Here is a 15,710-nt window from a genome sequence, read left to right as displayed (position 1 = left end):
GACTATAGAAATAGAATTAATCAAGGGTATTTTCTATAAGGAATTAAATAATGTTATGGTTTCATGATTTATATAAGCTTATTTGGGAAGCATTTTTACAAGATGTTTTGACTACTACTCTGTAGTGAGCATCTGAGGCGTAAGATCTTTGTTTTCATACTTTAAGCATTTGAACATATTATTCTATTGAATCTGAAGCCAAATGTCATGTAAATCAATAATATATGAGAAGTCTGGCTTCTAGCTCAACAAGGAGACAGAAAAAGTATGTCGCTGCTACTTGATGCACAAAGCAGCTTTGCAGTCTTTTCCTTTCTGTTGCAGTCTATACAGTCAGCCAACTATTGAGTGAAGAGTGTGTTATTTTCTTCAGTTTCAATATAATGCAAATGGACTTTTTGAAAGAACCTTAATTAAGAGATATTATCTGTCTAAAAAGAAACCTTTGGGGAATAGGGCAGAGTAGACAATAAATACAGTAAGTGCTCCATACCACCCATTGTTAGTATTGATCAATTCACACCACAAAGCAACCAACAACTACTGGATTTCACTTAGCAGGAATAAATTATAATGTGATTGGAATTGAGAAGAGTTACGAAGGATTGAACCCAGGGGTGTTCAACCACTGAGCCACATCTTCAGCCCTTAGTATTTTTAATTTTGAGACAGGGTCTCACTAAGTTGCTTAGGGCCTCACTAAATTGCTGAGGCTGGCCTTGAACTTGTGATCCTCCTGCCTCAGCCTCCCAAGCCACTGGGATTGTGGGCCTGTGCCACCACACCCAGCGTGTAATTAGATTTTTAAGTGAAGTGATGATTTGAAAAATATATATAAACCAGAGAAATAGCTTGTTACCCTACCATTTTGTGAAACTGAGATGTAGAATCTGCCTTTTCCCCCCATTGGGAAGAGTGTGTAGAAACATGGGCCTAGGGTAGGGAAGCATGAGCCCCAGGATGCTTCCAGGATGATGCTCTAGAAAGGCTTAGGTGTAGCCCCCAACTGAGACTATCTCCCTTGTTCCATACTTGGGATAATTTTGAAGGAGACCGACTTTCAAATGGTAAGCAGCTATATGCTGGTGCTCACCATGGTTCCAGAGAACTTTTCCAGGCTCGGGGTGGGGGAGTCGGGGGGATGCCTTAATCACAATTGGAAAGCAATTCTCCTCTCTAGGAATCTCAGTGTCTTCTTGAAGACTATGAATGCTAATGGCCGACAGTTTTGCTCACAGATCTGAATTCAAGAGGTCCCCTGTGTTAATCTGAGCAAATAATTTTGCTCACAGATATTGGTGAACCTAGTAAAAGTGATACCTAATGCCAAATCTAATATATCTCTTCCCATCACTCCCTAGTCAAAAGGGAAAATAATTAAAAATTAGAAGTTTTGGAATAGAGAAGGAAGAGTGTGTTATTTTCGTAACAGGAACAAGTTTAGCATAGACTAGAAGGCCTCAGGGCTATGGGCAATGTGGTTTTCATAGTCCTGAGAGTTGTCACAAGGCTCCTTAGAGATGCTTCAGGCAGATTTGACCCAGTGGCCAAGAAATCTTCATCCCTATGTGACTTAAAAATTGTACTCTTAGCAGAAGTTTCAAAATTTTTGTGTAACCCATGCATTCTTAACTATCCTCTTTCTTAACTCTCCTTTGGGAACTCTCTTTGTCTACATGTAAGTTCAGTGGCCCCACTGAGGGAGGAAACTTGCACTGTAGCCCTGAGATCCCATTGGACCTTCATGTGCCCCCATCACCCTAGACACAGCATCAGGGGGCCCCCTTTGACCTGGAGAGAGAAACAGTGCAAGGCTGCTTTGGTTTAGTGTCATCACCATTCAGCTTTCTTGTGAGGATCAAATGAAATTACTGGCTGTGGGAAATGATGAGTATTGTAAAGCATCTTCAAATATTGAGTATTATTCAGTAGGGCACACTAGCAAGAATTTAGGCTTTAGAATCAGGCAGATCTGAATTCAAGAGTTCCCTGTGTTAATCTGAGCAAATAATTTTTTTCTTCAGTTGGACTCAATTTCCTCAGTTATAAAATAGGAGAGCAATACATAGGGGCAAATCCCTGTTACCTCTTGGGGGCTACCAGGTAGTTTTATTCTAAGAGCCTTCATAGAACTGGGAATGTGGCTCAGTGATAGAATGCTTGCCTGGCATGCATAAGGCCCTGGGTTTGATTCCTAGCACTGAAAAAAAAAAAAATCCTGCATAAGGTGGGAGTAATCAACATATCATGAACTTATTGTGATTGAAACAGTAAGACTCATTGGGCCTCAGCTGACTTGAGCAGACCCAGAGAGCAGGCCTTGCTGAAGGCCAGACTCCCTCTAACTCTGTTCCAGGATGATGCATAAAATCTAGGTATTAATTTATCATTCTTATAAGGAAAAGGGCAAGGGCAGACCTCAGGGAAAGGTAAATCATCACTGGAATGGTTAAGACTCAATTGGGACCTGAATCCTTGGGCTTTTCCCCTCAGTTGTGCCTCAATGGCCCAGCCAGCATTTGCCTCTACATTTGCTTTTCTCTTCATGTTCCCATCTAATCACTCTTTTGAATAACAACACAAGAAAAATCTGCTAACTCTACATTTAGGCAGTTATCAGCTTCCAGCCATTGTGCAGGCCTGTGAGACGTTTATCTCTTTAGAATGACTGTAAGATAGCTCTTCCGTGATCCATTATCCACTGACTTCCCTGTTCAACTTTCAGAAAGCAATCTGTTTCTCTGAACTCCTGGGGGGTCCCTTCCTGATGCCCTCAAGTGTTGATATCAGGATTAAGTGATATGACACAGACCTGTGCTCAGTAAGTGCTAGTTCCCTGTTTACCTTCCTTTTCATGTAGTATACTAATGTTAAGACCATCTGCCACTGGGATTATGAAGATCAATACAAAAATAGATTTATAGTCCTTAAGGACCTCAGAGTACCGTCATGAAGAGGGACACGTGACTGGGTAATAACTTTTTGCTGGGCGTGATGACACCACTGTTCCCAAGCCCATGAGCTATGGGGATAAATGAGGCCTCATTGCTTTTCATGCTATTCTGCTGATAGATCTCACCTGTGCAACCACAGCGCTCTACTCCCTGCAAAATTCCCCTGAAGATGTGCCAATGCTAAGGGAGACTTGCAGAGAGGGGCTTGGGTGTCCAGCATTCACCCCCATCATCTCTATGAGCATCAGTCCCCATTTTTTTTATTTGGATAATTAAAAAAAATCTATTTGTTCCTTTTAGATATAATGACAATAGAGTGTATTTTGACGTACACATATAGATCATTATTTTCTTAATGATTTTCTTAATCTATCCAACTTTAAGCCCCTCACTTCCTCCTACCCTCACCCTTTCTGTCCCTTGTGGGTACTAAGTCTTTCTTATATTGGGATTCTGAAGCTTCCAATGATCCCAGACATTTCTGAGCATCCCCAGGAATGTTGCAAACATTTTCAGAAGTGACTGTGGGCCATCTGAGATTATCCCTTCTTAGCAGGCCTTGGGGAGGAGCAGCAATGTCCCCTGACTGTCACATGCTCTGCCTCTGCTTCCTGGGTAGGAAAATGCTGGCCTGAACCTGCCTGGGTGCCGACTTTCCCCGTGATGAGGGTTCAAAGTTCCAAACCTTTGTTCCCTTTATCCCTTAACATGAAAACATCTCTTTGGTCTTTAGCCTTTCTGGTCTAGACTCCTCTCATCTTCTCTCTCAGCTAGATTCTTCCTCCTCTTTCAGCCTCCAAACCCAGAAGTCCTTCATTGTGGTTTATGTAAATAAATGAACAAAAAAGTCACTGGGTCCAAGTCCATATGGGTCCAAAGTTGTACCTGGATATAAGAACAAAATAGAAAAAGATACACCAAGTTCTACAGAGACGAATCATAGTGTTATTAGAAGTTCAGATTTCACCTTTTCTGTGAAGTTCTCTCTCACTTAAAATCTGCTCTTAGCAATTTTTAAGACTATAATACATGATTATCAACTCTAGTCACCATGTTGTACAATAGATTTCTTAAACTTATCCTTCCGGTCTAACTAAAATTTTATACCCTCTGTCCAACATCTCTCTGATCCCCCACCTCCACTCCAGCATAACTATTATTCTACTCTGCTTCTGAGTATAAACTTTTTTGATCCCACGTGTAAATAAAATCACATGGTGATTGTTATTCTGTGTCTGGTTTATTTCATTTAGTATAATGTCCTCCAAGGCTCATTTACGCTTTTTCAAATGACAAGATTATTTGTAAAACTGAATGGAGCCTGGTGTGATGCGCATGCTGTAATCTCAGCAGCTCAGGAGGCTGGAGCAGGAGGATCACAAGTTCAAAGCCAACCTCAGCAACTTAGCAGGACTCTAAGCAACTTGGCAAGATCCTGTCTCTACAGGATCTTTAAAATATCTTTAAAATATTAAAAGGGTTGAGGATGTGGCTCAGTGGTTAAGCACCCCGGAGTTCAATCTCCAGTACAAACAAACAAACAAACAAAACCTGAATAAACCCATTGTGTATTTATATAGCACATCTTCTTCATCTATTGGTAGACACTGAGGTTGATTCTATACCATCGTGTTGTGGATAGTGCTGTAATGAACATGAGAGTGCAGATATTTCTTTGACACACTGATTTCATTTCCTTTGTACTTAAGCCCAGAAGTGGGATTTGTTAGTATGCTCTTAGTATGGCCATCCAGTGACTTTGGGGATCGTGCTATCCAGCAAAGGAGCTAGTAGGCTGACTGTGGTCCTGTGCTTGTCCACCACAATATAAGGGCCACACAGAATCCTATTAATTCATGACATGTGGTATGACTTGTAGAGAAACCTGTTGGCTACCTGCTTACTGGGAAACATTAGGTGGATATGTGGGGCAGAAAATTATTAGTATCTTGAGTGTGTGTGTGTGGGGGGGGTGGTGGTGGTGAGGGCAGAGGAGAGGTGACTGGGAAGGAAGTAGGAAGGTATCAGTTACTCAGGCAATTTTTCCTTCAGTTGCAAATAGTGAGTGAACAAGGCTATATATTTCCAAGATAGGGCTGAGCTATGGGGTTAGGATGACATAGACCCATTTTGAATTGCTTACTCCCCAGGAAAATTCAGATGAGAATGGGTGAGAAAAGTCAGGCAGAGCAGAGGTGAAATAAACGTAGCCATTTACCGAGTGGCTGCCAGTCAGTGTGTGTGTCTGTTTGGTTTTATAGTGTGGTGGGTAGAATCAGGGTTCCTTCTCCTCTGCCCTTATGTGAACCAAGGTTTCCTGGCTTTTATGGGAGTGGACAATGTGCCATGTCACATGGCAAGCCCTTGACCTTGCCCAGTTGCAGCCATGGCTGGCTAGTTCTGTCCTCAGAGCCTTCAAGGCTGCAGAGGTTTTGCCTGTTGCCTGACTCCCTTCACAAGTGCCTTCCTTTTCTTAAACTTGAAGGAAGCTGAAGGCTCACAAACACATTCTGAAGTTCTGGATATTGTTCTCTTTAATTGAATTCCTTAGGGCCACCAGCCCTTGTTATACCATTTGCGGATTTCTGAGGACTTTAAGACCACCTGACCCACCAGGTGACATCCTGTGGCCTCTACCCTTGCCCATGTTGATGTTCATAACCTAGTGGGAGCAGGGATGGGAGATTTGCTCTAACTGTGCTTATCCACCATTGGGATGTGCATGCCCAGCTCTTCTGATGCACCATTGTCAATCAGGGATTCCTTGTGCTGCCCATGAGCATCTCCAAAGCCTTGACACCACCTCCTTAGCCCTGGTATATTGATTCATTCATATTCATTCTCTCTTATAGCAGTTGCTGCACAAGGCCCAAAGCCAAGAGATGGACAATGATTTTCAAAGAACTTGGGTCAGATGAGCTTGCAGTCTTCAGTAGTTTTTGTTTGTAGTTGTTTCAATTTTGCTCTTATGATAAAATATTACTTTTAGTCAGATTTTTTTCCTGCTGTAACTAAGAGATTTGAACAGAACAATTGTGGAGGAAGAAAAGTTTATTTATTTATTTATTTATTTATTTATTTTTGTTTAGCAGGAAACAGTTTTATTTGGTTGCAGCCAGGTTCAGAGGGCACAGCTTTTGCTGTAATTAATTAATCCCCTGAACCCGAGTTGAGGGAGTTTCAGAGTTTTATACCCAGCATGTAAAGGCAGTGGGGAAAAGTTTATTTAGAGGCTCAGAGTTTCAGAGGTCTGAATCCATAGACAGCAGACTCCATTCCTTGGGGCTCAAGGTGAAGTCAAGCATCATGGCAGAAGAGTGTGGCAGAGGGAAGCAGCTCACTTGTGATCAGAAAGCAGAAAGAGTTAGATCTCCACTTGCCAAATATGAATATATACCCCAAAGCCATGACCCCAATGCCCTACCTCCTCTAGCCACACCCCACCTGACTTCAATCACCACTCAATTAATCCCATCAGTTAATTATTACTTTGCTGATTGGCTTATGGCTCTCATACCCAATCATTTCTCCTCTAAACCTTCTTGCATTGTCTCACACATTAGTTTTTGGGGACACCTCACATCCAAATCATAACAAATATACATAACAAAATTTACCCTGATAACCATTTTAAGTGTGTAATTCAGTGACATTGAGTACATTCCCCTTATTATATAACCATCACCACCAATTATTTCCAGAAATTTTCATCATTCCAAACAGAAGCCCTGCACTTAGTAAGCAACAACTTCCCATTTCCCACTCTTCCCAGCCCCTAGCATCTTCTATTCTACTGTTTGTCTCTATGAATTTGCCTGTTCTGGGTACCTCAGATGAATGGAATGAAACAATATTTATCATTTTGTGACTGACTTCCTTCATTTAGAATAATATTTTCAAGGTTTGTTTATGTTGTAGTATGTGTTAGAGTTCCACTTTATTTTCACGTCTCAATAATTATTTCATTCTATGAATACATGACATTTTGTTCATCTGTTCACTTGTGGGGATGAACACTGAGTTGTACCCTTTAACTTTTATGCTTACTGATGATACATACACTGTTGTGTACACATATATATTAACTCATTTAATTGTTGCAACACTCCATGAGTTTACGGTACATTTTCATCTCCAATTTACAAATGAGGAAGCACATAGAGCAAAAAATGGCAAGGCCAATCTTCTACCCTAGAGGGTTGACTACAGTGCACTATGTGTTGCCTTTAATGAAAGTAAATTTCCATGAGATTGCTATGTCCTGGATACATTACATGCATTATTTGTATACACTTAAGATATTGTTATGTGGGGAACTTTAACATCTTTACATTATTACAGGTGAAGATATTAATGCTTAGAGAATTTAACTTGTGAATACATTCTGTATTTTTGTTTTTGGTGATGGGAGTTGAAGCCAGGGCCTTGCACATGCTAGGTAAGCAGTCTACCACTGAGCCATACCCCAAGCCCCATGTAGAGAATACAGAAATGCCAAATCCCCCCTGACCAGATCTGCTTGCTTCCTGAGTCCCCCAGAGTCATGATGCACAGGCAAATGGCTCCTTGGGAATTGATAGCCCAACCATTTCTGGATAGACCAAAGGAAAAGGAGTGAGCTCAGGTACAGAACCAAGGAGTGTTGTAGGGTAGGGGTATAGACCTCTGGGATTCCACAGCTCCAGCTGCAGAGAATTTTTAACATAGGTCCTAGAGGAGGCCAGGAATTTCTTCCTGGTATTTAAAAAGTTTTGTTTTTGTTTTTCAAACTCTTGATCAATGGCTAGACCAATCAAGTTGGAATAAAAAGAAAGATTCTTTCCATTCCTCGCTAAGTTTGGAAAATATAGCAAAAAAAAGAGAGAGAGAGAGAGAGAGAGAGAGAGAGAGAGAGAGAGAAGAAAAAGAAGTTATGAAAATTCTACCCAAACAAAGCAAAACAAAATTCCTACATCTGCAAAATCTGTGAAGACTGATTCTCAACACTTCTAAATTAGCTAGATGTTTAGGTAACATAACATTTTGCTTATATATAACCACATAGATAAAGCTGTATGTTATTTGTGTGGCTGTCTGTATCCTTTGACACCTGACTTTTTTTTTTCTTTTTTTTTTTTTTTGCTCTCTTAACACTTTTCTCCCCTCCTTTTGCAGGTAGCACACAAACATACTTCAGATTGTCATTTCACAAAAGGTTAAGAATGAACTGTCTTCCCTTTCAGAGAGAGAAATCCAGTGTGCATGACCTTCATGACTATTTTTTCCCTCTGGTTTTGCAGCTTGAGAATATGGCATGTAACATACCTAACCAAAGACAGCGGACTTTGTCGACAACTGGAGAAGCTCTATATGAAATTCTTGGTTTGCCTAAGGGAGCATCAAATGAAGAAATTAAGAAAACCTACAGGTACAGAGGAAGTTCAATGGTGACATTTCCTGTGCCACTACTGATAGCAATTTTGTGACTAGCAAGTGGCTCCAATTAAGACATAAGCTTCTTGCCAAGACCAGGTAATCTGAATTTTGGACCCCATGTTGCCTGCTCTGCAACATAGACAGGAATAGACAGGCATGACAATGATTTCAAGGAAGAATTGAATTATCTGGTATGATACCAGGCCTTAGGAAAGGGCAGCCAGAATTCTCATCCTGCATCTGAGAGAAAGAGAGAGAAAGAGGAGGACCAACTACAACCAATAGCTGCAATTAACCCATGTGATATAGCATTGCTGAATCTGGTGGAGGGCTTTCTTTCTTTTTTAATAAAAGGGAGTTTGTTAAAATTGCTATATTATAAGCTATACTATTAAAGACCTCAGTTTTGATTTTTCATATCTAATCTAATTCTGTGTTAGCTACTTTTAGGAAAATAGAAATATCCTTTCATTTAAAGCTCCAAGGAATAAAAAAAAATGAGTACAAAATCAATTTGCTTATTGTAAAAAATTTGCAAATTACCAAAAATGAAAACAGTGACATTTATTCATAATTCTATCATAGAAATAATAATTATTAATATTTTTTGTCTTTTTTTCTGTCGAGATAGGATGCTTAAAAATTAAATTGAATTCATCTATATTTTCCAACTATCTTTTTATAGGTCCTTCATTGAAAATATCATGAAGTCATTACATATTATGATTGTTAAAGTTGTATTAGTGCAGTACGGTTATACATAATAATGGGGTTCATTTTGACATGATCATACATGCACGGAATATAATTTGCCCTATTTCAGCCCCACAGTTTCTCTTTCTTTCCTTCACCCTTTTCTCCTGCAGCCTATAGTTATTCTCCAGTTCATATAATCATTTTATGAGCTATTATTGAAGCTGTAAGTTATTTTAATTTATTTTATATCCTTTTGCACCAATCATAATGCATGTTTCCAATTATTTCTTTATTTGGAAATAAAGTAGACCTTTATAGGAAGTTACTTTTTGATTTGGTCTTAAATTGGATTTTTAATTTTAAAATTTTAATTTTAATTTTTTTAAATTTTAAAATTAGATTTTTTAATGTTATGGAATTTTAAATATTTTTGAATAGTCAAATTTGTTAGTCATTTCCTTTATGGTTTTTGTTTTCCCTGTCACGGTTAAAAAAGCCTCTCTCAATTACAATATTTATTCCTATTTTATTCTAGTACATTTATGATTTTGCTATTTTACTACAGTTTTGATCCATCTGGAGTTTATTTTGGCATAAAGGAATAAGGTAGGAGTCCTTATTAAATAAGTTTTTTTTTTTCCAAATCACCAGCCCACTAATATTCATTAAATTTTCCTTTGTTATCTACTAATGGAAAATTCTTTGGCCTTGTATTGTGCTTCACCACATGGTGAACTATGCAATCTGAAATGCCTTCAAGAAGCTTGTATTAAAGAATAAATGATAGCAGTGAAAACTATTATTTGTACCTAAATAGTTTTGTGAAAGTGGTAAAGTCTGTAAATATCAGTCTTCTGATTCAGAGAAAAGTCTTTGCTGTTTCATTTTTCCCTAGAACTATCTAGAAGGAGCGTTCTGGGAATGCTCAGCCCCTATTGGGGCACATTCTTGTCTGAAGGTCACTAAATTTGACTCTTAAGGATTCAGGCTGTGCTATTGTGCTAGGGCTTATGGATGGGTATCAGAGCAATTGCATTGTAGGTTCAATATCTACAAAAATGTCCCCCAAATGAGAATAAAAAAGTTTTGTCCAACTACCTTGTAATTCTTAAAACTCATTTTAATTTACAAATGTGCCTTTTAATTGCCTTTATTAATTTTGGAAGCTAAAATTTCAGGTCATATCCTAATTAAGGCATTAATTATGCTGACTTGTTTACAAGTTTAATAATTACAACACAAAGAAGTATTTTCATGTAACCAGTGTCTTCCTATTAATTTTGTTTTAATGTCATACAAATATTATTTTTTCAGCTGATTAGGGTACTAGTATGCTGCTGAAAGCATCTACTTCTATCTAAATTACACATTTGTATTCTGCAAGTTATTCAAAATGTATGAGCAAGCAGCAAATCCACTGAGAATATTATTCTTATATTCAGAGATCTGGATCAAAGTAGTGACAGCATAGTGAAATTAAAAGTCAATGAAATTTAATACAGTTACCAACTGTTGAATCCATGTGCTGCATGCCCTCTGATATAATTTTTAGTTGTCCTCTTGAAAACAATGTTGAGTTAGGAGGCTGTTTCTTTTACATTTTATTTTTATTTTTGAATAGGTAATATATTCACTTGATTAAAATGAGAACGTACATATAGGTACACACAAAAAAGGTCTCCCATTTACCTCTTATCCCCTAGGTCACTTCCTGGGGGTGGTGGGGGGGAGAGTATTATCACTTCCTTGTGGACCCTTAGAGATCTTATGCTCATAGGAGCATAAATGGAGAATTTCCAGTCTAGGCAAGACTGCATAGACTTGTCCTTCCCTGCTAAGCATAACTAAAGTCCTTGAAAATAACACAATAAACAATCAAAAGGGATGTCTGAAAGGCAGAAAGAGGGAGGCAGATTGGTTAGGGACCTCAGGAGCAAAGGGAGACAACAGCAGCAAAGCATCTTATGATTCCTCTATCCTCACCCATCAGGAGGTAACCCAGGTCTGCTTTTTCCCAACATCCAATCTAGAAACAGAAGGGATTCAGTCCTGCCCAAACCACCAGACAATCCTTGCAGATACAGCAAGAAATGCCACCCGAAGGTCCCCCTAACAATAATGGGCCAGGGAGAGTACTTTTCTTTCTCACCAGCCTGAGAGTCCCACATAGAGACCCCACTTGACAGAGAACATTAGAAAGGGGGAACCCACTGCAACAGGAATCCAGCCCAGGAAGTGCTTTTTGTCCCTGCAGGCTGGGTCTCCCTTCACCTTAAAGTACCCAACTAGGTGAAATTCCTTTCGGCTCCTCAACTACTATCAACAAGGGCTGTGGCAGCCTCAGAGGCAGGAGACAGACAATAGAGACCACAGTGGGACCTAAAGGCTCTGAAAATTAGGTTGTCCTTGGAACCACCCACAAAAGTGGGCTAGGTCCTATATACTCAACTCAACCAGGGTGACTACCTGTTAAAATAAACAAATTAAATAGAACCCAGAGTCTCCTAAATAGTATAAAATATCCAGATGCAATCAAAATTATCCATATTCTAAAGAACCAAGAAAATCACAACTCAAATGAGAAAAACAATCATCTGACTGCCATGCTGACCTGAGTCAGATAATGGAATTGTCTAATAAGTATTTCAAGTCAATCATCATAAAAAAGATTCAATAAACAATTGAAAATTATCTTAAAATAAGTAAAAATATAGGAAATTTTGCTAAACAAATAGAAGTTATTTTTTAAAAGATCCAACTGGATTTATAGATATAAGAAATAGCAGAAATAATAACTCTAACTGGGTGAGCTCAATGGTAGAACAGAGATGACAGAGGACAGAATCAGTGAGGTTGAGGAAAGACCAATAAAATTTACCCAGTTGGAAAACAGAGAGAAAATAAATGGGAGATAGTCTCAAGAACTGGCAGGACAATAACAAAGATTCAACATTTATAAAATTGACTTCCTCAATGGAGAGGAGAAACAGAATGGAACTGAAAGAATACTCAAAGAATTGGTGGCTGACAATTTCCACAATTTGACAAATGATATAAACTTGCAAATTCAAGAAGTTGAGTGAATTCTAATAGGATAAACCCAAAGAAATCCATTTCAAATCCAATATAATTTAAGCTTCTGAAAACTAAAAACAAAGAAAAAAAAATCTGAGAAGCATCCAGAGAGAAACAACACGTTACCTATTGGGTAACACCAACTTGAATCACAGCATATTTTTTATCTGAAGCAACAGAGGACACTGGTGTTTTTTTTTTCTAAAAGAAAAGAACTGTCAAGTACAACTTCAGTGTCTGGGGAAACTATATTGTGGGAATCAAGGATAAATAAATTCTCAGGTAAAGGAAATCTGAATTTGTCACAAGCAGATCTATTCTTACAGAATGGCTTACTAAAATTCTTCGAAAGAAAGGAAATGATAAGCTTACATTATATTAGGAAGAAAGAACAATGCAGAAATATTGGTAAATACAAAAGACTATCCTTTTCATTAGTTTTCTTAAGTATACATGATGATTGGTGCAAAAATTATAATACCACCTGATATACTCAAGAGAATAATATTTAGAAGTAGAAAGATAAAGGGACCTAAATGGAAGTACAAATGTGAAAAACATTGATCCAATAGACTATGATAAGCTTCTCTCTCTCTCTCTCTCTCTCTCTCTTTCTCTTTCTCTTTCTCACACACACACACAAATACTCAATTCACAGAGCTATACAAACTAATACTTCAAAATAGTACAAATAAGTCAAAATTAAATCCTAAACAACCCACAGGAAGACAAGGAAGGGAAAACAGATAAATGAGAAACAGAAAATAAAAATAATGGCAGACTTAAGACATCATATAAGTATATTCAATGTAAGTGGTCTAAACATATATTTCTTTTCTTATACAAATGGTGGTGTATTATGCCTCCTATCTTATATATTATGCAACGCATTTTAGAATGATCAATATGTGGAAAGTTTCCTTAGTCTTTCATACTGCCATGTAATAATCCATGACATGGCATGGATTTAATGAGTTTCCTGTTGATAGATAATTTAGTCTGTTTCCCTTCAAGGCTGTCTTTTTAAACCAGTTTTGAGCTTCTTAGAGAGGGAAATCCCTTTGCCCCAGAAAGGTAAGTAGAGGAAGAGTGAGGGAAAAATTTCAACTCCTGTTCACTTTCTACTTTCTAGTTTTGTATGTCCCAATCCCAATCCTGGCACAGGATCCCAAGACTCATCTGGGTCCTATACTCACCCATGTCTGACTAGCTCTATTTCTAATCAGAAGTCTGGAATCACAACCCTTTTCCCCTGCCACTGAGCAAGGGTGTGGGGTCTAAATCTGAAAAGGAAAAGGGTCAGTGTTCTCTAAGAGTATAAAGTTTGTGAAAGAGATTGTTGGCATCTCTAGTTCTTTATTTCTTAAGATAATAACCATAAATAGCAGCTTCAAAGACCTGTCTCAGTCTCTTCTGTGTCTATTTATGAATCTTTATCATGGCGTCTATAAAGCATCTTTTTCCTACATTTTCTGAAACCATGCTTTGACCATGCTTCTTCATAAAGCAGCTTATATATTAGAGTTCCCTGCTACCTCAAAGAACAGCAGGGAAAGGTGACAGGAGGAAGGCTTTTGCTATGTCAATCTATCAGGTACTAAAGTTCTTATCTCATTGAGATTCTGTAAAAAGAAATGAGATCACTTTTTTTTTTTCAAGATATGTAGAACCCCTGTGGAACAACACAATGAAAATACCACTCACTATTGCAATTGAACAAATATCCCCTCATCCTCAGAGTCTAAAATTATCCTGCCATTTGATACTACTGTTAAAAAAAAAAAAACCATTTATCTAGCATAAGGTAAATTTGCAGTCCACATTGAAAGTGATATATCACAGAGTGAAACTCTTGGTAGGAGTCTCATCTGGGATCTTCACAAATGAATAAACCTGCCTGTAGCATTGTAGAGCATAATCATCCTAAAGAGCTTAAACTCTAAGTCAGGCTCATTTAAATTCAAATTTGGCCAGACCAACTCAATTCCTACCACAGCTTGTACAAGATGAGCAAATATTTTCCTCAATCTTCCAGAGCTAAAGTCTTTATGTCCCCCTACCATGCTATCTGGAGACCCATTTGAGTGAATCTTTTGAAATTATGACACACCTAGAATGGTTAAGATTATCTTTCACTCATTTGCCTTAAACACTGGCATGCATTGTCTTCCCACCTAGTTTAAACGGTCTCTCTGAGTCAACAAAAATTTTAAGTTAGGAATCTGGTGGGGAAGTTGATGGAGGAGGAGAGAGAAATAATATTGAATAGTGACATAGTTAGACAGCTGGGAGATAGTAACCTGTTGAAATGAGAGAGGCCAAGATTGCTCTATAAATAAACCCAATATTCAGGCTCTGCCCCCTTTCAAGTGACTCAAGAACTTGGGTTACCTGAAAAGTTTCCAGTACCCAAGTCCTTCTAGGGGTCTGCTCTGAAAAATTCTTCTGGGGTCTAGGAACTTGTTCATTTTCACATAGCAGCAGTTTGCCAAGCTAAGTTTCCACTCTGTCAATGATACTTATTTGCCATGTGTTCAGTGGGTATGTCCATGGTCACCAATACATCCAACCTTGGGCTCTAGACTGCTGCCATTCGACTGGGCACAGTTACTTGCTGCTCTTCCCCATCTACCCCCTGAGGTAGGCATAGCACAAGCCTCATCTGCTGTTTTTATTTTTATTCTCGAGGGAGTCATCAAGGCTTTCTGGGCTGTACCCCATGGGAGGTGCAGGGCCAGGCTTAGGCAATGACCTTTGTGATACCCTCTATTAGACCCCCCCCCCAATAAGGGTTAGACATTAGTAGAAAAGCTCCTTCCATTTTTTTCTTTTGGCTTTCTTTTTCACTAAAACCAGCACATGCTTAGGGGTGAGTCGGAGACTAGTGGTAATGATGTTGTACTCAGAATTTCAATTCTCTCTGACAGGTAAAGATAGGTAGAGCTCATCACATATGGTTCCTTCTTTCATACGATGCATTCTTTCCTAGAGCATGCTCAGATAGGCTCAGGCTATTCCACTGGCTTTAGACTTAGCTATCTGTGGCCACCCTAGCAATAGATTGGACTCCTTTCTGGAAGGCTGCTGTTAGCACATGCCCTAACTTTGCCCTAACTCTAACAGTGAATGATATGATAGGTTATGATGACTCAAGAATGTAGTCCTTCTGTAGTCCTCCAATAAGACTATACCAATCCATGTTTTATCCTCAGTAATTGGAATGAGATAAACAGAATTTGTCTTTTTATAGCTACTCGGCAAGCACTTTGAGTGTGTGATTACAATACTTTTTTTTTTTAAGATACTGGCTGGCATACAAACATCCTTTAATCCAAAGTCAGTAGATTACTGATCACACCTCATACTGCTATTGATTGTAGTGGAATCCAGGAAGGTTAGTTGAAACACATAGCAATCCCTAGTATGCCTAATCTCTGACAATATCAATTGCTTTATACACAGTAAGTTTTGTTCATAATCCAACTAACATTTATTGAGCATCAGCAATATGTTGAGCACTGTTCTAGGTACTGAGAAAATAGCAGTGAAAAAAAATAGACTGACTTCCTA

General features: G+C 38.5%; 1 protein-coding gene across 4 annotated transcripts in view; it reads left to right on the top strand.

The window, feature by feature from the left end:
• The window catches only part of Dnajc5b (DnaJ heat shock protein family (Hsp40) member C5 beta), a 230,816-nt gene that overhangs the window by 181,836 nt on the left and 33,270 nt on the right, over positions 1–15,710 (top strand). For all 4 annotated transcript variants that reach the window (XM_058574000.1, XM_046428512.2, XM_058573999.1 and 1 more), the window contains one exon: positions 8,234–8,361. In XM_058574000.1, the coding sequence (XP_058429983.1) occupies positions 8,243–8,361 (119 nt within the window). In that variant the 5' untranslated portion in view covers positions 8,234–8,242. The remainder of the gene's footprint in view (positions 1–8,233; positions 8,362–15,710) is intronic.

This window comes from Marmota monax, unplaced genomic scaffold, assembly GCF_021218885.2.
Source record: "Marmota monax isolate L192 unplaced genomic scaffold, Marmota_monax_Labrador192_F-V1.1 WCK01_AAM20220418_F8-fsc00044, whole genome shotgun sequence".
Taxonomy (NCBI): domain Eukaryota; kingdom Metazoa; phylum Chordata; class Mammalia; order Rodentia; family Sciuridae; genus Marmota; species Marmota monax.
The sequence above is the reverse complement of the archived record's forward strand: the minus strand, read 5'-3'. Positions and strand labels throughout refer to the sequence as shown.